This window comes from Echinops telfairi, unplaced genomic scaffold (genome assembly GCF_000313985.2).
Source record: "Echinops telfairi isolate 266 unplaced genomic scaffold, ASM31398v2 ScPeMD7_443;HRSCAF=831, whole genome shotgun sequence".
NCBI classification, from domain to species: Eukaryota; Metazoa; Chordata; class Mammalia; order Afrosoricida; family Tenrecidae; genus Echinops; species Echinops telfairi.
In genome coordinates, this window is record NW_022104341.1 from 63740787 (window position 1) to 63764281 (window position 23495).

Genomic DNA, 23495 nt, shown 5'->3' on the forward strand with positions numbered 1-23495 from the left:
ATGACGTATGTATGGATTGTGATGAGTTGTATGAGCCCCTAATAAAATGATTATTTAATTAAAAAATCAGAAAAAATATGTGCTTTAAGATAATATCTGCTTAGTAAACTTTTGTGAGTTAATATTTATGGAAAAGTAAATAAAATGCAGACACCAGAAAGGTTTCAAAGTCTGGTAAATTAACCCAGCCTTATGTTTTGTCATTGGTAGGCATAGGCTTTTAAATAGCCTCCCCCCTTTCTTAAACTGGTTTGTGTTCCATAAAAGCAAAGTGAAAATACCCATTATTCATTTTGAAGTTCTAGTTTCAAACCCCAATCAACATAATTCAAGCCAGGAATTCCAAAACAAAACTGAATACCAGTGTAAGCACTGAAATTAACAGTTCTTAAATAGCATGCGTCAATACAGTCAAGGCAGAAATTTGGATTCAATTTTATTTTTATGGGATGTTATTCATGAGCGAAACACAATCTTTTTGAGCGATTACAGAAGAACAATTTGTAACTCTGGATTCAGATAGCATCTGCGGAGGGGCCTGCAGTGTTCTAGGGCTTCTCTGTGCTGTAAACAACAGGCAAGGACCATTCTCCCAGGAAGAAGGATAAGAAAAACGGTGTAGGAAGTGGGGAAGTCAGCCCGAGCCCCCAAGCTAAGAAGGCAGGGCAGCAAGTGAATCTACGTGTCGGAGTCCCGGCCCAGTGCTCCTTTCTGCACATCACAACCCCTTCCTTCCTCCTGGAACAGCGAGAGAGGACCAACCGTACCACAGCCTGTAGACTCTGCCTCCACGGAGCACGGGGACGGAGTGGGGGATAAAGCCGGGTCACGGGACGTGAAGGCGTCTTCTGTGGAGCAATTCTGCTGTTTCATCTCGCTGGCAGCCTACAAAAGTCAGAAAGGTTAGATGAGTGTCAAAAGAAGAATTTAAAACTAGAATACTGTTACCCAAACAAGGATGCACTCCAATGTTGCCTTTTAAGAGTACGGGGGCAGGCGGGGTGGTGGTGATGCTTTGGTGGATTGGGCCCCATTCCTCATGCGTCTCCGTTCAACATTACACGTAAAAAGGTTTCAGAGAAGCAAGAACCAAGGAAGGACGGAAGAAAGGAAAAGAGCTGACGTCACTCACTCTGGGGGCTTTAGATGAGGCTGGGTGGGTGATGCAAAAACAGTAATAGAGAAACCTTTAAATGATCTCTAGGTATTCTGATATAATCAATGTAAAGCTTACATATGTCTATTGTATCCTGTGGAAAACCACCTATGCTACAACTCCGTACAAGTGTGTCCTTCCTTTGGTTTCCTAGACACGTCAGAAAAGTCATGGGTGCATTAGGAAAGTTCATGAGCAACTTGCAGGGGAGGACAGGAAATGCCTATTAATTGTCAGGTCCCGGTTGAACTGTAATTCATCTAGAACCGTATCTCATTCATGCTGGCTTCCCAGTGCCTGGAACACAGGAGGACCTCACTCAGTAAAGGCCGGAGCGAGTGAGCGAGTCAGTACAGAAGAGCCCACAGGCAAACTCAGGGTAGGATAGGCACGCTGCCCTTGAACAAAATGGTATCAAGACCGATGCCGGAAGAGTTTTGGAAAATTAACTCAGAAATTCTGGGTTTTTGCTGATCGTGCCTTGATGACGATTAGTTCAAAATAAAAGAAAATAAACCAAAAGGGCTCCATGCTTGCGTAACAGGCAGTGAAACAATGTCGGCGGGACCTGACCTGCCTTCTGGATCTGAAGTTAACCAGGGAACCCATGCCCCGCTGGAAGATTCCGGTGGAGGCAGTGAAGCACCAGGCTGCCCCTGGAGTCTAGAAACAGGACCAAGGAAACAGCTCCAGACCAAACATCCCAGTATTCGGCCCCTGGAAGACCATGCAACACCCCCGACCCCCGACCCCCGCCAAGCCCGGAATCCCGCCGCCCCCCTCAGTCTGTCTGCGCCGGGCTTTCCAGTCTTCAAAGCACTTTAGCACCATGCATTTATTCAAGTCTGAGAACCACGCAGAGCTAGTCATCCGCACTCTCTCACTGATAAAGAGACCAAGGCATAAACTGGTGAGAGACACGTCTGAAGTCGCACAGCTAATTAGAGGGCGAGGAAGAGCTACAAGCCGGTCACTGAAAGTGCTTTTCCAACAGTGGCTAGTCAATGAATGTAGGGATGTCCAATTTTGTCCAAGTTGTTCTTATCATGGTCATTTTACAATATTACACTCAAGAAGACTTGTTCAAATATGAGAGCTCCAAAGAGTTCATGAAAAATAGTCCATTTTCTTTAAACTCCCCCTTCCCAGAAAGGTGTTTTGAAGCCCTCGTGTTTATCACATGATATACTTCACTCCTGTCACTGAAGTGTACATGTGGAAAATGCTTGAGTGGCACATCTTTTGATACATTTACATTTTAAAAATATAGAAAGAAAATTAAAAGTACATATGTATCATTGATTTGAAAAACCAAAATAAAAAATTATTACCAGAAAGAATGAACAGCAGAATGGCCTAGATGAATTATTCCTGCAAGGATGACGTCTTCCCTCTGGGAAGCTAGGCATGTGCGCACATGCAACGTCTTGGCCACTGGGATGTCAAGAGGAAGGAGCTGTGCATATTTCCACCGAAGGATCCGGCCTCCCTCTTTTCCCTGGATGGGCTGTGACAGTAATCACAGCCCTGCCACCTCAGAGCCAACACTGGGTCTCATGCTCTGTAGCTGGCTGGGAAGTCAGCTAAGAGGTTCTCTGGGTAAGTGACACTGTGGACATATCATTATGCCCCAAATAATTATACTCTCACAGCAATTGGCTTTTTATTTTAACTGCAATTAACATTCAACTTCCATTGTGTGTTACCTCAAGGCAGTACATGGATTCCCCCTCCCCCCAACTTTTCTCTCCCTATTATATTGTTACTGCTCAATTTACAGACTTGTCTATGGTTTAGCTAAAAATTGAGCCACGGGGTGAGTGCAGTCTCAGACCTGAAGGGTGACTAGGGCCTTGGGGTACCAGAAGTCTCTAGCCAACCAGGAAGCCTGGTCTCTCTTATAATTTGGAGTTTTGTTAAGAACATGGATTCTTAACGGAGGTGAATTTGAGTTCTAGAGGTCTTTTAAGATCATGTGACTTTTAAAACTGGAAAGCACGAGAGACGACACACCAAATTAAGGCTTCTATAATAGGAGGGAAAGTGCGTTGCTCATTTCTATGGCCCAGTTCTTGAAACATCTTTGGAGCAAACTATGTGGCCAATGAATGATGGTGGAATTGGGCTCAATTTAAAAATGAGGAAGCAGGTGCAGAAAATCAGTAACACATCCAAACCTAATTACAGGCAGCACTGTCATGTCCTTGTAGGCGTGGTGATAGGTGTGCCTGAATTCATGTGTTTCACTCGCTGATGCAAAACCAAACTACTTATTAATAAACTGCTATCCAACTTTGGATGGAACACCTTCTATTTCAGGAGCTAGTATATGCCATTTGAAATAGCTTAACGGTTTGGAAAGTTCTGTATGCTGTGCTGACCTAGTCTCCCCGCAGATGCTGCTCATTGATACCTAGGGCTATTTTTCTTCTGCAGTCACAGACACGGGTTATAATCACTTGCTCAAAGGAAAATCCCTTAGACGTTCACGTGATCATCATCCTTTAGGGCAGAAGAGAAAAGCTAGATGACTTTAGGATTTGTTCTAGCTCTAAAATGCTGTGGGTATAAAATTTTAGGGATGCTCGATGTTGCCTTGAGATGGAGGTTGTACACAAAACGTTAACACATTCCCGTTGAGTCAATGCATACTCATAGTGATCCTACAGGGCAAGTGTTGTTGTTGTTGGTAGGTGCCACTGGTCAGTTCCAACTTACAGCAGCTCTATGTTCAATGGAATGAAACACTACCCAGTCTTGTGATAACCTCATCATTGTTTTTATGTTTGAAACCATCAATGGAGCCATTGTATCAATCCATCTTGTTGAAGGCCTTCTTCTTTTTCGCTGCCCCTCCACCTTGCCAAGCATGATGGCCTTCTTCAGGAACTGGTCTCTCCTGCCAACATATCCAAAGTTCAAGAGACCATATCTTGCCATCCTTGCCTCTAAGGAGCATTCTAGCTGTACTTTTTGTACGATAGATTTGGTTTTTGGCAGTGCATGTAATTCAAATACATGGATCCTTCTTCAGTCTTCCTTATTCAATGACCAACTCTTATGTGCATACGAGGTGATTAAAAATAGCATGATTTGGTGCACCTTGGTCCTCAAAGTAACATCCATGCTTTTCAATTCTTTAAAGAGGTCTTGTGCAGATTTATCCAATGAAATGTATTGTTTTATTCCTGACTGTAGCTTCCATGAGTATTGACTGTGGATCCACAAGCAAGACAAATTCTTTGACAACTTCCATCTTTTCTTCACTTATCATGATGGTAACTATTGGTTCAGTTGTGAGGATTTTGGTTTTCCTTACTTTGAGCTGTAATCCATACTGAAGGCTGCAATCCTTGATCTTCATCAGCAAGTGCTTCAAAGTCTTCACTTTCAGCAAGCAAAATTCTTGACACCTGCCTATGTAAAGTTGTTAATAAGCCTTCCTCCCATCCTGATGCCACACTCTTCTTCATATAATCCAGCTTCTCGGATGATTTGCTCAGCACACAGATTGAATAGGTATGGTGAAAGGACTCAACCTTCTGTACACGTTTCCTCCTTTAAATCACGCAGCCTTCCCTTTGTTTGTTTGCGCAACTGCCTCTTGATCCACGTACAGCTTCTGCATAAGCACAATGTAGTGTTCTGAGATTGCCATTCTTCTCAAAGCTAGTCATAGTTTGTTATGGTCCACACAGTCGAATGCCTTAGCATAGTCAACCAAACATAAGTAAACACCTTTTTGGTATTCTCTGCTTTCACCCAAGATCCACCTGACATCAACAATGTTCCATGTCCTCTTATGAATCCAGCTTGACTTTTTAGAAAGCTCCCTACTGATGTACTGTTGCAACCACTGTTGAATGTTCACCAGCAAAATTTAACTTGCGTGTAATATTTTTGGGTAATGTCCACATTGTGTTGGGTAACATTTCTTCAGAATGGACACAAATATGAGCTCTTCCAGTTGGCATAGATGAATGAGTATTTCCAGTGCTTCGCCAGCTTGTTAAACCATTTCAATTGGTTTTCTGTCGGTTCCCGGAGTTTTGTTTTTCACGAATGCCTTCAGTGCAGCTTGGACTTTTCCCTTCGACACTGTCAGTTCTTGCTCATAAACTACCTCTTGAAACGGCTGACTCTGGACCAGTTCTTTGTGATACAGTGACTGTGTATTCTTTCCAAAGTCTTTAAATATTAGTATAATAGTAATGTGCATCCTACTAGTCTAAAGTAAAAACCACAACAAAATACTAGCACTAGAAATGGAAAACCACTTTTTATAAAAAAAGCACTCCAATAACAAAAGCACAAACATTTGACAATCAAAGTTGAAAGTCTTAAGAGACAGAAAGTTGAAGTTCTAAGAACACTAAAATGGCTGTGTTTAAATTTTTATAGAATGACAATTTAAAACTTTTATTCAGGATCTTAAGTAAACTTGGTGTTCTTAGAAATCAGTTGCAAGGGTATTTGCATCGATGCCCCACTTTTAAACACCTGCCCAAGGGAGTAGCACAGCGCGATGAACAGAGGCTATTTCCACTAGCTAGGTCTTGCATATAATAGGTGTTACAGTTCAGGTGCTACAGCCCATCACAGCCTGCCAAGGAACGCAGGACTTGATTTCATCACAATCCTGTCCTTTTCTTTGAGAACCCAGCTCATAACGCATACTATCCCAGTAAAGAGAAAACCCAAATTGCAAGGTACATACCTTGTCTCCTGGACTCTCCAATGCGTTCTGCTGATCTTCCGCCATGCCTTGAGCAACCACTTCTGGGGTGTCTTCCTGAAACATAAAAGACAACCAGTCAGAAGCACTGGAAAGCGCAGTTGCTTTTTCCCAACTTCAGCAGGGCTTTGGCTATAAAAATGCCCAAGACACCAGTTATATACATTCTATCCACTCATCTGGACCCTCTGCAGTTAAACAGGCTTATTAATTCCAAATCCTTATTTTTGTTTTATTGGGGGCTGGGGGGGTGGGGAAGACCTTTAAGAGCTATTAGGCTTTCGGTGTGTCTGTTGACGGTCATTTCAGCCATACGTTTTTCTTCTTCTGTCACACGAATAAACCCTATATACGTTCTCGCACTGAATACTAAATGTTTTCCAGGGTTCAAATCCTTATATTGGAATTCTTTTCTGCTGAAGTAACTTAATTAGAGGAGAAAAACACCTCTACTGAAGCTCCTGTGAGAGGCAAAGATAAGTTAGTCTCAAATTATATCAGGGGCTGCAGAGTCCAGGCGTAACTAGAGAAGCAATGACTAAAACATGGGGGAACAGAGACAGAAGGTTAAAAACAAAACCAACCCACGGTCACCAAGTCAATTCCAGCTCATGGTGACCCTATACGTCAGGGTGGGACTTCCCCGGTGTGTTTCCGAGGCTGTAATTCTTTACAGGAGTAGTAAGCCTCTTTCTTTCCCTCAAGGAGTGGGCTGATGTTTTGAACTGCCGACCTTGCAGTTAGGAGCCCAACACATAACTGCTTTCCCGGATACATAAGCTAAAGGGAAGTTTATTGGTAGAATTAAATAATAACACTAATAAGCTGATCTGAGTGCTTATGTTTGCTTCTCACCTACCCAAATCACCATGCTTTCTTTGTAGGTAAATTTACAAGGGCAGTTATCCTCTGGTGGTTTGCTGTAATCCCAGAATGAGGCAGAGAACACAGAGAGAAACTGATATGGATGGGAAAAAGGACAAGGTTGCTCTGAGTCTAAGTAAATGTTTGAGAGCCACCAGGTAGTGAGGTCTAGAGCACAGGAAGGTCGTTAAGCTAGCATGGGTATGAAAAGAGAGAGTAATGTTTAAGGTAAGGTGACCAGATTTAAAGCGGGGCACCATTGACCGGGGGTTGGGGGAGGTATCCTTGATTAAAAATTTGGTCTATATGGACCAAATAGACCGTTCCCTAGCTTGTTGTGCATTCTTTCCAAAAAATCAGGCCCTTTTCTAAAATGCCAAAAATCGGACTGTCCCGCCAAAAGCGGGATGCCTGGTCACCTTAGCTTAAGGGGGAGTGTTAGGAGTTCGTGACCACCAGCTCCTTAGCAGTCTCAGGACATTAGTCACCCGCTCAGTTCTGCAGTGATGAGCGGGTTATCCAGTCTCTCTGTGCCTCCCTTTCCTCATCTCTCAAATCTGGGGTGGGGGTTGGAGTGGGGTGGGCAGGAGGTATTAGAGTATGTATATTTTAGCAACATTGAAAAGATTAAATTTGGCAATAAATGAAAAGCACTTAACTTGGTTCCTGGCAAATAAATATTTAATAATGGCAGTAAATGCTATGAAAGTCAATGGACTCAAGCTATGAGAAACCTATATTCCTATCTCTACTAGAGGCCTCTGGCTGTCAAAGCAAATTCCCTCGATGGGATATTCTTCTGTGGGGAATGCTCTAAAGTTACCAAGTTTCCTTTCTTTTCTGGACATATTGACACAGCTCTTTCCTAACAGTCTCCTGTCCTGTTTTCAACAGTACAACAGATAATGATCAGGTTCTCCCCAGCCATTCAATCAGCACATTGAACAGCAGCTTCATCCGGTCCTATCAGTTTCTTATTGGTTTACAACCCTAGGATACAACCCAGTAGACCGCAGTGCAGATGCCTGGGCCCGGTACCCGGAGAGTGCAGTGCAGGTCTTCGGGATGGATGTCAGTACCCTGGCCAACTGACTTATTTTCTAACTTTTTCATCAGGGTCCGATTTATAGCATTCATTTCCATTCTTTCATAATTTCTCCCCTAAGGAAGAAACACCCTGTTTACTCCTGACTAGAATATAATGACATTTAAATGAACTCAAAAGTCACCCCATCCTATAATTCTTTCCTGTCCTGACAGGTATCCCTTAAATAACATTGAAAATATAAACATATTTATAATAAAATATGGGACAGTGCAATCAAATGGAAATACTCATCCCCCCCCCCCTATTTTATTGATGAGGAAACTGAGGCTCAGCGAGATCAGATAACCAATCAGCACAACAGAACTGGAGCTTTGTATAAGGTCCTGAGAACAGTTAAGGAGATGGAGTCACAACCCCAACGCAACAAGAGGTCTCTTTTCAGGTGTCCGTCTTTTTATGTCTATCTTCCACACATTATCAGGATAGACTGTCGTGTTTGCTTCTTCTTCAATACAAGGCAGAACAGAATGTGCCTTATAAATGCTTGTTGTTAAATGATTCAAAGTTCAAGACGTTTAGTCTCAAATACAGCTGGGTGGGCTTCAGAGACAGCCGGGAAAGAAGGATACACAGTCAAGTGACCCCATGACCTCTACTTGAAAGGATCATAGTTGAAACTAGACAAGACCTGGAAAGACCAATGCGCATGGCACTGTATAAGATTTCCAAATTGGGCTTTAAATGGAAAACAACAGAATTATCCTTCCCCTTGTGGGTCAAATGAGGACACAGGTAAGTGTTTCCCTCTAAAAAGATATAGACAATCTGCAATTCTGTCTTGATCTAAACCCAGGTTATCCAGCAGGGAGACAAAGGGGGAGGACATCTCTAGCTACAGACTTAAAGTCCCAAATGTTATGGGGAAGAACCACCAGTTGGTTTAATACTTCCACATCATTGCAAAAAGGGGTCTGGTACTAGACTAAAAGACAGAAAAACCCAGGTTCAGATTGATTCCACTACTTACTAGTAGCATGTCTATGGAAACCTTCATTCTTCACAATGACAAGACTGGAACACCCACTGAATTGGGGGTGTGATCAAGTTTTCATTCAACAAATACCTATTGAGTATCGATAGGCACCAGTAAACTTTCTCTTATCTCGTCCTCAAATACAGAGATGGATGAGACGGGGGAAATCAGAGTTCTGAGAAGCATCTGGTCCACTCTATTGCCCCACTTCCATACTGTTTACCCTTAACCCTCTAGGGCAAGACATAGGCTGATCCATGTAGATGACAAGCAAAATGATAGCTCATACATATTGAGCACTGAGTACATGGCACCTACTGAGCTAGGTATGTCATACATTTTACCTGTTGATCTACACAACAGACCTGTGTGTTAGGCATGAACATCATCCTCATTTTATAGCTGAGAAGTGACCGAGGTAGAGAAAGGTTAAATTATTTGCTGACCCAGAACTTAACCGGACCTAATTTGTTCCAGCCTTCTTGTTCTTAACCAACGAGTAAACAACAAGGGAAATTTTTAGCACCAGCCCTGCCTACCTCCATCTTCTAACAACACAGAGAAGCTGATTAGGGGTCAGGCTGAAACAAAGCTCCGGACTTAACTATCATCCCCTTTTCTTCTCCTGGGCCCCAGTCTTCTCATGGTCCCATTTCTTCAGGAGCCAAGACATCACTGCTTCAGATCAAAAGCACCCCCGGCAGGTGGACTTCCTTGCTCTCACTGTGTTTTCTACTAACACATTCCTCTGTTCTGATCCAAGATGGGTTTCGGGAGAAGAGCACAGCAGTGAGGTCAGCAGGGCCTTCAGCCATCTCTCTTTTCTAAACAGGGATGCTGCACGTTAGAATACCGCTTCTCACTAAGTCACTGCTGGCAGCAAACAGGAAGCTATAAGAAAAGCCTTGCAAGAAAAAAACGATGTTAAGAAACCCAGTGTTTTTTATGTATATGTTTCACCATCAGGTTAGGACCAGCCCTGCCTGCTTCTTCTGAGCCCGTGGGGAGGGAGGAGGAAAAGCGTCAAAGCCACTCACCCCGTGGCACAAGCCACCACAGTGATCTCGGAGAGGCAGTTCCCTTTTTGTTTTGTGTTTCAATATAAACTGAGAAATCATGAGTCAAACAGAGAACAATTAGTGCCTTCAAAGATAAGGACTGGGGCATTTGGTATTGACTTTGCACATCCCCGCCGGAGCCTGTGTACTTTCAGACTGAGGAACCAGTGTGCCAAGATCACCTTGCTCCTTGAAAGGGGCTGACCTGACATGCTGCCTGTGCTATGACATAAACCTCCTCAGCTCGGTACTATGAGCTCCGCAGAGAAAATGCTGTGCTGGCCGGCCAAGTGAATCTGACAAGAGAAGGAGCTTCTCAGTGGTGGACATAAGCGACAACACTGGGAGTAGCCCCGATAGCTGAGATCAACAACGGGGAGAGTTGTCTAGCTGACAATCCGCAAGATGGTTTGAATGCTGTCACAAGCCCAGGTAATCAAAATGCTCTGACTGGTCACAGCTGATTGGTCCAACCATGAACACTGGATGCAAACAAGGCCATCCATGGGTTTCTCAAAGTAGACCCTTTTTGGATAGAGGTGCTCAGAAGCTTTGGCAGCCATGTTGAGGAAGCATGTTTGCAGAAGAAGAGGCTGAACCAATCCACAGGGACACTTCTGGAAGCATCAAGTCACTGCGGCTCATTGTTCGCCCTGCCCTTGCTCTAGATATGTCAGGAGAACCTGTGATTTTCAGTATACTCCTCATTTTTGCTTAATTAAGATCAAGCTGAGGTTCTGTCACTTCGCAACCAACAGATTCTTGATAAAACAGGTCGGAGCGCTCTGCACGGACCTGGCTGCTGACGTCAAGGCTGTCTGGGAGGACTCAATGCTTACTGTGCTTTCAGCAATGGAGACTAGGAGACAAGTTTGAGTTTAAATTCTGCTAATTACCTGCTACCCCTTAGAGGCAATATTTTGTAACTTTTTATAGTCCTAGGTGGTAGTTACATAATCTGGTGTCAATTTGAGAGGATTACGAGTGAAGGGGTAGAGTCTGGCCTGTCAATCAAGATATGACCAATGAGGCCTCTGTGTGGGTGTGGCCTTCTCCTGAGAATTCTGGGAACTCCTGGTTTTCCTCCTGGGAAGTGGGAGACACTTTTCTCTTGACTCATTCCCTTGGAGACTCTAGACTGACAAGACTGACTCCCTGAGGAACACTCTACTGACAAGACACATGGTACCCTGATGCAACCAGACCTTGGAGCCAGAGAAGCCACAAAGAGACCCCTGCCAGCGCTGAGATGCTTACAACACCACTGGATCCAAAGACTTTCTAACCACTGGCCTGTGATCGTCTTGCATTCAGCGTCATTGCATGTGTTTTGTGAATCTGAACAGGACTTTATAGATTGGTATCAGACATATGGGCTAATATTGGACTTATGGGCTTGGACTGGACTGGGTTGGGATGCTTTCTTAATGTACAATTACCCTTTATATAAAACTCTTTCTTATATACATATGAGTGTCTATGAATTTGTTTCTCTAGTCTACCCGGACTAACACATCCTAGACAGGGAGCAAGACTCTGGTCAGAAAGCGAGCCCTGGGCTCTGGCCTGGCCTTTTCTCTCTGGAGCCTTTGTGTTACTAATCACAATCCTGAGGTTCTCTTCTCAATTTAGAAAAAAATCCAAGCAACGATAGATTTATCCGACCCAAGGTGAAGTTGAAAAATGGGTCTCCCCAGTGGCTGAGTGAAAGCTGTGGACATCAGAGATGTGTTAAAAAACTGTGGCCTAAAGTATAGTGTCTGGGGTCTTAAAGGCTTGAAGGTAATTAAGCGGCCATCAAGCTCAGAAGCAACAAAGCCCACATGGAAGAAGCACACCAGCCTATGCAATCACGAGGTGTCGAAGGGATCAGGTATAAGGCATCATCAGAACAAAAAATCTTACCATAGTGAATGATGGGGGGAGTGCGGAGTGGAGATCCAAAGCCTATTAGTAGGCCACTGGAGATCCCCTTGCAGAGGGGTCTTGGGCAGGAGATGAGCCAGTCAGGGTGCGATGTAACAACAATGAGAAATACAACTTTCCTCTAGTTCCTAAGTGCTTCCTCCCCGCTCCCACTACCATGACTCGAATTAGACCTTGCAAGTCTGGCTAGACCAGAGGATGTACACTGGTACAGATAGGAACTGAAAATCCAGGGAATCCAGGGCGGATGAGCCCTACAGGACCAGTGGTGTGAGTGGCGAAACAGGGAGGGTAAAGGGAGAATGGGTAGGAAAGAGGGAACCGATTACAAGGAACTATATGTGACCTCCTCCCTGGGGGACAGACAACAGAAAAGTGGGTGAAGGGAGACGTCGGACAGGGCAAGATATCACAAAATACCAATTTATAAACTATCAAGGGCTCATGAGGGAGGGGGGAGGGGGGAGGGAGGGGAAAAATGAGGACCTAATGTCAGGGGTTTAAGTGGAGAGAAAATGTTTTGAGAATGATGTACAAATGCGCTTTACACAATTGATGTGTGTATGGATTGCGATAACAATTGTATGAGCCCCTAATAAAATGTTTTTAAAAAAAACAACAAAAAAAACCAGTGGACGGATGCACATGGAGTAGCATAAAAATCTGACACCTTATCATTTCCCTTTTGGCCCATTTAAAATTTGTTCTGTTTTTAAAAATATTTTCTGCTCAGAAAGAAAAATTCTGCTGTCTTTTCAACTGAGATTCCCGTTTTGTAATTATGTTTGTGGGTGTGTTTTTCTCTGTATCAAGCTCAGAATTGGTAAATTTATAGTGAATGGATTAATAGTTTCGTGAGGAACCCTGGTGGTGTAGTGGTTCCGTGTTGGGAATTAGATCTTCAGTGTCACAGTTCAAAAATCACCAGCTGTTCCGAGAGAGAAAGATGGGGATTTCTAGTCCTGTAAAGTCAGTCTCAGAAACCCACAGCGGCAGTTCAGCCCTGTCCTACAGGGTCACTATGGGTTGATACTGAGAAACAGCACTGCGTTTGTTTTTGGATTGGGGGCTAGGGAGGGGAGGTGTGTGTAGGGGGAATGGGGAGCTAATAAGAAAGAGTACAAGGAAGAAGAAAATGTTCTAAGATGGATTGTAGAGATGATGACAGCTCTTTAACACGTTTGAACTAGGTACTGTAGGGTTTGTGAATTATGTCAATAAAAGTGTAAATTAAACAAACACAAAAACTGCCGTGCCCTACATTTCTGCTGTCCCTAAGCTCCTGCCACCCTCGCCGCCCCACTGACCGTGAAGCGGGGAAGGGAATGGAAGAAACTGGGACCTTCTCTTTAGCGAGCCCTTTCACGAAGGATGCATATTTCAATGTAAATCTATCTTTTTTACAACCCTGAAAAAAAAGGAAAATTTATCCGTGAGGGCATCCTCAACAGTTTCTCAGAAACAGGAAACCTAACAACGAGCTGTAAACAAGCACCTCCTGTCTGGGTGCACTTGAACTCTGCCTGTGACAATCTGCAGACTGCCACCAGAGAGAGGCGGGGGCTGGACTAGACACGCTCTCTCCAGGAGCTCACGGGGACTGTCTGGAACTCTGCTGTTGATGCATTTTCTGCATTGGACGTGAAACAACAAAATAAGATTTGAACTGTGACGTCTCCTCCCACAGGGGAACCAGAAATCCAGCAGTTCTTGATGGGGTGTAAATTGGAGGTAAAAAGGGCTTTAAGCACATGGTTCAAGACTTTGTTTAAAAAAAAAAAAAGAAAGAAAGAAAGAGCACAAAATCACACCTGGAAATTATAGCCAGGATGTAAGACTCACAAGAAGTCTAAAATAATTAGAAACACATTTTTAAACTTTTTAAACTTGGATGCAAATACTTTTTAACACTTAGGAATACAACAGAGAAACATTAATCAATTGAGCCCGAGTGAGAAATCACACAGCATATTATTGTCTTAAAAGTGAATTCTTCAAACTGAACTCATCAACTTCTCCCATAAATCTTTGTGTGGGTTTAAATTAACGACGACACCAGACTTCTACTTACACCCAGGTTTAAAACCACTCAGCGTGCACTAATCTCTCTCTGCCTGTTTCCATCTAATCATTTGCAAAGTACTTCTGAGTCTCAAGACAACACATGAAGCAAGAGATATTTCCTCAGGCTGTGCTCCTGGTAGAAACGGGTATGCCCACTGTACCACCAGAGGGCGGGGTCCGCAGCCCCTTCCCGAGCGACAGGCACGGATGAACACGCACTCCACAGCAGTTTCCTGTCTGACAGAGGCATGCCAACGCCAACAGACAGAGGTGGACTGACTGTCTTTCCTCAGGCTCTTCCTGTTCCGTTTTCCCTCAGTAAGCAGCGTCAGCCAGCACCCGGGACTGTTCAGGAGCCATGCTGGATTCCGTCTGCATCTGCGACTAGGACGTGCACACATCCACTCATCCATTCGATCTCCTGCACAGGTGGAAGAGCTGGCCATACAGTTCTCTTCACCTCCAAACCCCAGTTTTCGTTGCCTGCAACTTTCACTTCAGTTCACTGCACCGCTTTCCTGACTTTCTTCCAGTGTTTTAAAGAAACAATTTTGAAATTTTCTGACAGGGCAGGCAGGCAGATCTCCTCAAAGGGATCATTTCACTTTAAACTCTGATTACGAGCCATTACAATTTCATTTTAAACTCTGGTTAAGAATGATTCTGAAGGGTTCCCTGTCCTCTTGGCGTAAAGAGCGTCATCCTGGTCCACCCCACGCTCCATCATCGGGCCTTTCTATTTGTTGCTCCCACCTCCTGCCATTTGTGCCCACAGTGTGGCCCGAACTCCAGTACTGGGTCCGGGGCCGCAACACATGCACCTACCAGTGCAGGATGAAGGAAACAGGCTGGGAAAAGAGAATGATGGAAAGGTAGGAATGGAAGTAAACCGGAAATACCTAAGTGATTAAAGAGGCAGCTTCAATGCTGGCCCCTTTTCAATAAACAATGGAAAACACGATTTTTATGGAGAAGATCCTGCCATACAAAGAAGTTAAAAATAATTAAAGAACACTGGACAGACGAAATGAAACACATTTGTGGGTTGAGGCCAGCTCCTGTTGTGGCCTCTGCATTAGACTGACTGCAGGCTACCCCTGGACACAAAAGGTGTCCCCTTGTCTTTATCTCCCTAGAGGTTAGGACCTTCGAGGGTCTCAGAAAACGTGTCCTGGAAAATGAGAGTTCTGGCACACCTGGGGAGAATATTTTCATGCACAGAATCTGATGCTGATGTATATACCAGGGTGATGTCCACAGGGGTGGCAAGGGTTAACATGCTTAGCTGTGAGCTCAGAGCATGGAAGTTTGAGTGGACCCAGAGGTCTCTCAGAATACGGGCCAAGTGATCCAATTTTAAACACTCCGCACAGCTCTTCTCTGACATAAGCGGGGTTACCATGTGTGGGAGTGAACCCATTGGCAATTGGTTCGGTCCTGCACGCCAAGGACTGTGCTAACATTTTCACACATCAATTCCCACTTGATCTTCACAAGATGGTGGGTATTCTCCTCCCCTGTTTATTGATGAGGCTTGCTGGTTACGCATTGGGCTTCTGACTACAAGGTCAGCAGTTCAAAACCACCAACTGCTCCATGGAAAACAGGCGAAGCTTTCCATTCCCATACAGTTATAATCTCACTGAAACCCACAGCGGGTAGTTCTATCCGGTCCTGTAGGGTCACTACGAGTAAGAATTAACTCAATGGCAGTGAGGTTGGAGTTTTGTGTTTCTGGATGAGACGTGGGTGGGGTGAGTCACTTGCTCGGAGATAATGAGTGAGTGGCGGAGGTGTGCTGCCTGTTCACACTTCAGACACCGTGACTCAGATCTGACAGCCTTTTTCATCTCAGCAGGCACATATTGCCGGGCCGCTGGCGTTACCAGTATATTCACACCAGGGGATACTGACGCTGCGATGGATTTAAACGTTTTCTCTGGATCACACAAATCAAGGTAGGGTAAAGGGGGCATCTAAAATGTTGGCCTTCTAGTTGGTGGGGGCTTTGAACTGGAAAAAAAGCACCGCTAACTGTAGTGCGAATTCCCATATCACACAGCACATTTAAGTTAATTCAGAAACAACTTATGCTTCCCCCCTGGCATCTCGCTACCCTGGAAATTGTAAAATCTCCACAAAGCATCTGCAGGTTGAATGCCACCTTAAGCGTCCGGGACAACTTTCATTTTTCTCTGTTTGCCCCAAGAGTCAAAAATTATTTCACAATAAAAGACCAACAGCAAAGATAAGAACAAGTGATAGTTTGAACATGTAAACATTTCCAAAAAATATATGGACTGCAATGACAGGTAAAATTCAGCATACTGATTGTATTGTTGTTAGGCAGTCTTACAAAATAAAAGAAAAAAAAAGGAGTGTTGGGTACATCTGTTCTGGGTACTTCTAGCCGAGTGATTGTGGGCTGCTGGCCAAATTCTGAAAAGGATCTGGTCCTGTAGACCTGGATGGTTTGACAGTTGCTATTTAAACAGCTCTAAATATACAAAGAGGGAGCCCAGGTGGCACAGTGGTTATGCGTTGGGCTGCCAGCCTCAAGGTCAGCAGTTAGAAACCACCAGCTGCTCCACTGGAGAAAGAGAAGACGTTCTACTCACGTAAAGAGTACAGTCATGGAAACGCACAAGGGCAGCTCCTGTCCTAGGGGGTCACTGTGTGTCAGAATCCACTCACCGGCAGTGAGTTTGGTTTGGGAAACAAAAGAGTACTGCTTTAAAGGGCAGGGGGAAAAGGGTGGGGGGAGTTTTCATAACGGGAGCCCATGCAAAGCAAGCCCTCGGTTGAAAAGGTAACGTCGCTGCTGTACGCACTAACACACCCCGGCACCTCTACTTCTTAGCTTGCACCAGAGTTGAGATTTCAGTCTCAGTGACGCTGTTTGAATAGCATTTCTCCCGTGAAGACGGAAAGCAACGCAAGAGAGACGCTGTCAATTTACGTCCAATAGCCTCGTCTCAGTATCCAGCCTAGTACGGAGCCGAGTGCTTGAATTTTTGAAGGGGCAGAGAAATTGGGTCTTCCGTACCAGATGCATACAGCTAAAACTTACACACTCTTTTTAAAAGTAAAAAGACTGCACACTGGGAATTTCGTGCTTAAAATCTCATGGTAGCTCTTTAGCACAATCACTGAAGTTATGATTCGATCGCTTTCTTATTCCTCTTGCTTTTATAAAACATGTTTATTGGCTCCCTCACTGCCATCGAGCCAATGTCAACTCAATGTGACCCCACAGGACACGGTGGCACGGCCCTGTGGGTTTCCGAGATGGTAATTCTTTACGGGAATAGAAAGCCTCATTATTCCCCTAGACGCATAATTAACTTGTCATAAATTTACCCAAAGTTAATTCAATGGTTTTAATACATAACAGTGAGTTTTGCAATCACCAGACTCATTAACAGCCAATTCCTATTCTCATCCCCAACCCTACCCTAGCCTTGGGCAATGACTCATCTATTTCCTGTGTCTACAGATACAGCTATTCTGGGCGTTCACATCCAACGATTCATTTAACGTGCAGTTCTTTGCTTTTAATTTCTTTTGCTTAACATAATGCTTTCAATATGCATTCTTATAACATGTAACAGCACCTATTACTTTTAATGACTGAATAATATTCTAATGTACAGAATATCCAATTTATATTCATAGTTTCCAATCAAACCCTGGAAAGCCTATTATATATTAAAAATTGAGGTATGAACAATGGTTTGTAATATCAAACAAGTGCTGTGTTGTGACGTATATACAAAATTGTCATTGCAACCATCTTATTATGCTAGATTTATGCATGCATCTAAAAGGTTCCTTCATTTTCTTAAAAATGAATTTTCTTATTCTAAGTTGTTGTTAGGTGCTATTGAGCTGGTTCCTTCCCAAAGGGACCCTATGCACCACAACAAAACACCACCCGTCCTAAGCCAGCCTCCCAACTGTTCTTGTTTGAGACCATTGCTGCAGCCACTGGGCCAATCCATCTGGTTGAGGGCCTTCCTCTTGTTTGCTGGCCACTTTACCAAGCAGGATGCCTGTGGTCCTCACCTAATCTGGTGTCAATTTAAGGATTAGGAGTGAAAGGGTAGGAGCTGTCAATCTGGAGATAGCCTATGAGACTTCTGTGTGGGCACGGCCTTCTCCTGAGAATTCTGGGAAATCTGGTACTTCCACCTTGGAGGCAGAAGACACCTCTCTCTCTCTGCTACTCCCTGGGAGACATTGCAGAAGACAAGCTACATGGACGCAACCAGACCTCGGAAGTCTGAGAAGCCACAGAGAGACCCCTGCCAGCACTGAGATGCTTACAACGCCACTGGACCCAAAGACCTTCTACCCACTGGCTTGTGATCGTCCTGCATTTGGCTTCATTGCATGTGTTTCATGAGCCTGAAGAGGACTTTATAGATTGGTATCTGACATATGGGCTAATATCAGACTTATGGCCTTGGACTGGACTGGGTTGGGATGTTTTCTCCATGTTCAATTGCTCTTGTATATAAATCTGTTTCATACACACGTGTGTCCATGGATTTGTTTCTCCAGTCTACCCAGGCTGACACAATGTCCTTCTGCAGGACGGGCTTCTTCTGATAACATGTCCAAAGTAAGTGAGACAAGGCTTGCTATCCTTGCCCCTAAGGAGCATCTGGCCGTGCTTTGTCAGGACAGAATGGTTTGTTCTTTCAGCAGTCCATGTCGTTTCAGCATTCTTCACCGACACCCAGAGTCCATACGCATATCTCTTCTTTGGTCTTCCTTATTCAGTGTCCAACTCCCACATGTTCTAAATTCGGTGAGGGTTTCATCTTTGAGTGCATAGACAGGTAGACTACATCGAAAATAATTAAGATAATGCAATTACAGATGACTGTTTTGCAAACTGTACAGTTCTGAAATCTTTTTTTTTCATAGTTTCTTTCAAAAGACGTGAATAGTCCTAGCCAGCTCTCACCTAGATGTCTGAAATAGATTCCAGACACTTCCCTGCCTCCAGTCTCTCACAACTGAAATTTAGTCTCACAAACCACCATCTGATCCATGGGCTACAGACAATGCCCCCTTTAAAAATATCTTAGAGAAATCTCATCCTGGCAGAAGGCATTCTAAACTCATTGACTGTGTATCTGGGGCGAAAGAAAGAGACACTGGCACAGGCAACGACGACAGAACAGCGAAGATAACACTGGGATCTTCAAAGATCAAAGGTCTTGGACACGTCAACTCACCTTCGGCAAGCAGTTCGAAAGCTCTGTGCTGTGTAAATTCTCATAGGTCCACCTGGTATATACACGCATCCATCTAGCTGGCAAGGATCATTGCATGAAGCTACTGCTATGTTTTCGGCAAGAGCCCTGGTGGCACAGGGCCACCAACCTGAAGGTCAGCAGTCTGCACCCACCAGATGAGGAGAGAAAGATGAGAGTGTTTGCCTTCATAAATATTAATAGTCTCAGTAGCTGTCTCTAGGGTAGCTGAGTCAGATTTGACCCGAAGACACTGAAACTACAAGATAAAATTATAATTACAGCACAGTCCCTTCATTTTGTGATTACATTGCCCATTGAGATCCAACCACCACTCACATCATCTGACCGAGGTGGTCAAACCTCTTCTGCTTATGCAAACCTTGAGTCAGTTCCCTTTAAATTTCAGCTTAAGGACCACGTCTTCTAAGAAACCTTCACTATTCCCCGAAGGAGACGAGGTTCCTTCCTCCCATGAATTCCCAGAACAGTTCGTTTTTCCTCCTCTCACATGTTGCCCCCTGGCGTGCTTCTCTAGACACCCAGTCTATCACCCCCACGGACGCGCGAGGGTCAAGCAGGCTGTCCTCCTGCTGGTTACTCCTGTGGGGCCAAGTCCAGTGCCTGATGAGACATGCACCCTCCGAGAGAAAAAGCAAGGAGTTCTGCCAGGTGACAGCTTGCCACCTAGTGTAACGTAAACGAAGGGTAAAAAGAGGCAAGGTCCTTAGTGACTGCATGATGTTCTTTCTCTGACAAAATATACCGGGCAAGCACTTTAAGGGGGCAGGGAGGAGGACGGCGCTTACCAGTCTTATAAAGGACATCAGCCAAAGATGACAAGCAACGATGAAATAGTTATTAGTACTTTATAACCATACATACTAGACATGTATGAAGCTTTCACCTTAAAAGAAAAGGCAATTTCGTATGATTCCACCTAGTACATTTCATATTTATATATTCTTTCTCTCTCTCTACCTTGGTCCCACCTTTCAAAGAGTTCCCATGTGGGCACATATATTTGCATGTTTTATTCACGGCTTTCACTCCATTGCCTGGGATACAATGGCACTCAGGAAATACTGCTTATTGGATTGAAGAATGAATGTACTAAGAACCTACTGTGTGCCTTACACTGTGCTATGTGAATGATACTCTGGACCCCATCGCCTCCCCATCAGAACATCCTTCTGATTCCCATTCTTCAGATAAGGAAACTGAGGCTTGGCAAGTCCACGAAGCTTGCCTACAACCAAACGTTTAACCACTACTCTATGCTACTGATAACTATGCCATGTGAATTGTCCAAATTAGGACTATCTTCTTTTTAGCATATATTTGACTGGTGTCGATGAGAGAAAAAAAAATCCTAAAAAAAAAAAATGGTGGTGGTGGTAGAGGGGAGAGGCAGATCCGGAGAACAGACCACAAGTTTCAGGAAGCCTTTACTCTGGGTGAAATGTAGCATGAAACAGTATCCACAAGTTATTCTCAGTCTTCAGACCCTCCGCCCATCAATTGTCTTTTAACAGAGCAATGTTTACTTGGAAACAAGGTGTTTCCTTGTTGATAGTTTTTGCCTAGGGCTTATAAATGAGCCATTCCCAGCAAACAAGAGAATGTTCTAACCCATTTTACCACTTTCTCTGAGGGAAACTTTGATTGTGTAGTGGTTACTTATTGGGTTGTGATATGTAAAGTCAGTAGCTCAAAACCACCAGCTGGCTCTTGGGACGAAAGTGGGGCTTTTTATTCTCATGAACAGTGATATTTTCAGAAACTCACAGGGGCAGTTTTATCCTAACCTGCAGGGGTGCTATGAGTCACCATCAACTTGATGGCCGTGAGTTTGTTGTTTGGTTTTCTGTGAATCAAGTGTCGGGGAGGGGACGGCAGAATTTTTAAGAAATCCTATTTTTTCTTCCTTTTTTAAATCATTTTATTGGGAGCTCTTACAGATATCATAACATCCCATAGTTCAATCACATCAAGCAGTATTGTACAACTGCTACCACAGTCAGTTCCAAAACATTCTTTCTTCTTGAACTCCTTGATATCAGCTCCCCTTTGTCCCCTCCCGCTCCCACCCTTCCCAAATTCCCATGTCTTCATGTGTGATACAAAGACATTCCCCTAATTTATCAGCGGTACTACAGTGTCAAAAAGAACTACTAAATAGAACTTTTAAATTAGGGAGCTTTAATTTTGAAATCTGCTGATGTTACTTATTTCCACTTCACCCCAGTATAGTTTACCTTTCAGAGAGGGAACTGCGTGACCTGGGGCCTGCTTCTCAAGAACAATTGTCATTTTCTATTAGTTTTCCATTCTTTTTAATGGCATGCCTCTCAGGTCCCATAGAGGGCATTCCTAGAGCAGCTCATTAGAATTCCCAGCCTCACTGAAATATCCTTTCCCCTCAGCCTGAGAAAACTCAGTTCACTTTCTAGGACATGGGATCAAATCAGTCCCAGTATATAGTTTCTAAAAGTGGAATAAAAGAGAAATTATTTCCCAAACTCTGTCAAGTAAGACGCACGGCTGTGTGGTCATAAAAACAGGGTGACCCTCTCGGGTGACTGAAGACATTTACAACAGAGAAAAGTGCCAATGTTTCTTTCTAGAGCTTATAGTCAGATCCTGTAAGTGCTAGGCTGCGCAAGCTCTAACTATACAGGACCTCAATTTAAGCATGACTTTAGAGAGAGATTGTTTCTATAGCTACAGACAGCATAGTCCCAGACAGTGGGAAGACGAAGGCAGAAGTCTATTTTTAAGATGACCCAGCAATCCCTCTGCTGGGCGTATACCCGACAGAGAAGTAAGAGCCATAGCAGGCACCAATGCAGACACTCCCATCATCATCATCATAGCAATAAGAAATACCCAAACACCGTCACTAAGAGAATGGATAAACTCACTTTGGTACATACATATAATAGAAAATACTATATACGCAAACAAACTAACAACAACAAAAAGGCTCAATGAGTCAATTCTGACTCATAGTGACCCTATAGGACAGGGTCAGACCAACTATATAGGTTTTTCTAAGACTGCAATTCTTTACCGGAATAAAAGCCTCATCATCCTTCTGTGAAGCACCTGGTGGTTTTGAATCGCTGACCTTGTGATTAGCCATCCAGCACATAACCACTGTGCTGCCAGGATCCGATATGCATCGCTAAAAACAATGATGAACCAGGAAAGCACCTCATGACATGGATGGACCTGGAGGACAGGATGCTCAGTGAAGTTAGTCAATCACAAAGGGACACGTATTGTGTGATACCACTAAGGATAAACATCAAGACAAAGCCTAATTTACTAAAGGGAACAGACTTTGGGGTTTCCACAGGGGGAGGCCTGGGAGGGAGAGGAAGAGTGGACTAGAGATCTGAGAGGTTTGACAGGTACTGACTTTGGTGAGAAGGAGATTGGAGGGCTGAATGAAGGAAAAGAGACATTAGGGGAGGGCAGTGGGTGGAACACTGGTGGGGGTATGATGAGTGGTTTGAACTGTTGAACACGGAGGTGATGGTCTGAGATGGAAATCTCCCACCCTCATAATAAATGGGGGAGAATCATATTAAAAATATGTTTTTAAAAGAGTAAATGTGTTATTTAGTATATGGGATTGTTCCCCTATTTCAGGAATCAAGATTTCCTAGAACAGCAAAAACAACAGATATGCTTTCTAAGGGACAGAGGGTGGTACCCAAAAAAGTACACCCTCAAGAAAAAGACACATAATTCTCACCAGTCTGGAGCTTCCCCTGTCAGGCAACTGCTTAATACCCACTTCCAGGCTGCCATCTTTTCCACTACTGGCAGGTTCGGTGCCACTTTGATCCTGTTGGCCATTAAAAGGGAAATGGCAACGATGTCATTCTCTAGTCACACTGTTAGCACCCTTACACACCCGTCATCAGAGTGGTTGTACCGCTGTTTCCTCTCCAGCAGTCATGCTGGTGCTCTTTGTCAGCTATCAGTCCTTCTGGCCTACAGACAGGCCCTAGCGGGAGATGAGCCCTATTCTCCAGTAGACTGCTGACTGCCTTGTGGCAAATGCCAGCCCATCCACTCACTCATTCCCCTTTTTATTTTGCCATTGAGTGTAGCAGGAATGGGCACGTGACCCAATTTGTGTCATTGAGACTCAGAGGTTTGTGGGTGATTTCTGGGAAAGTTCTTCCTTGATTTCAAAAGAGAGCCAAAAGAAGTGTCCATACCTCTCACATTAATTGAAAGCATGCGATCACAGGGAGCCACATATAACCTCCTCTCTGGGGGACGGGCAGCAGAGGGGTGGGTGAAGGGAGACGCTGGACAGTGTAATATAAG

General features: G+C 44.1%; 1 protein-coding gene across 4 annotated transcripts in view; it reads right to left on the reverse strand.

Moving 5' to 3' along the window:
* PATJ (PATJ crumbs cell polarity complex component) overlaps positions 1-23495 on the reverse strand; it is a 399766-nt gene that overhangs the window by 90687 nt on the left and 285584 nt on the right. For 2 of the 4 annotated variants that reach the window (XM_045291778.1, XM_045291781.1), the window contains exons 30-33: positions 22912-23004; positions 5874-5948; positions 1730-1819; positions 768-885 (exon numbers count right to left, since the gene is read on the reverse strand). In XM_045291778.1, the coding sequence (XP_045147713.1) occupies positions 768-885; positions 1730-1819; positions 5874-5948; positions 22912-23004 (376 nt within the window). The remainder of the gene's footprint in view (positions 1-767; positions 886-1729; positions 1820-5873; positions 5949-22911; positions 23005-23495) is intronic. The other 2 variants (XM_045291780.1, XM_045291779.1) reach the window with 2 other exon arrangements.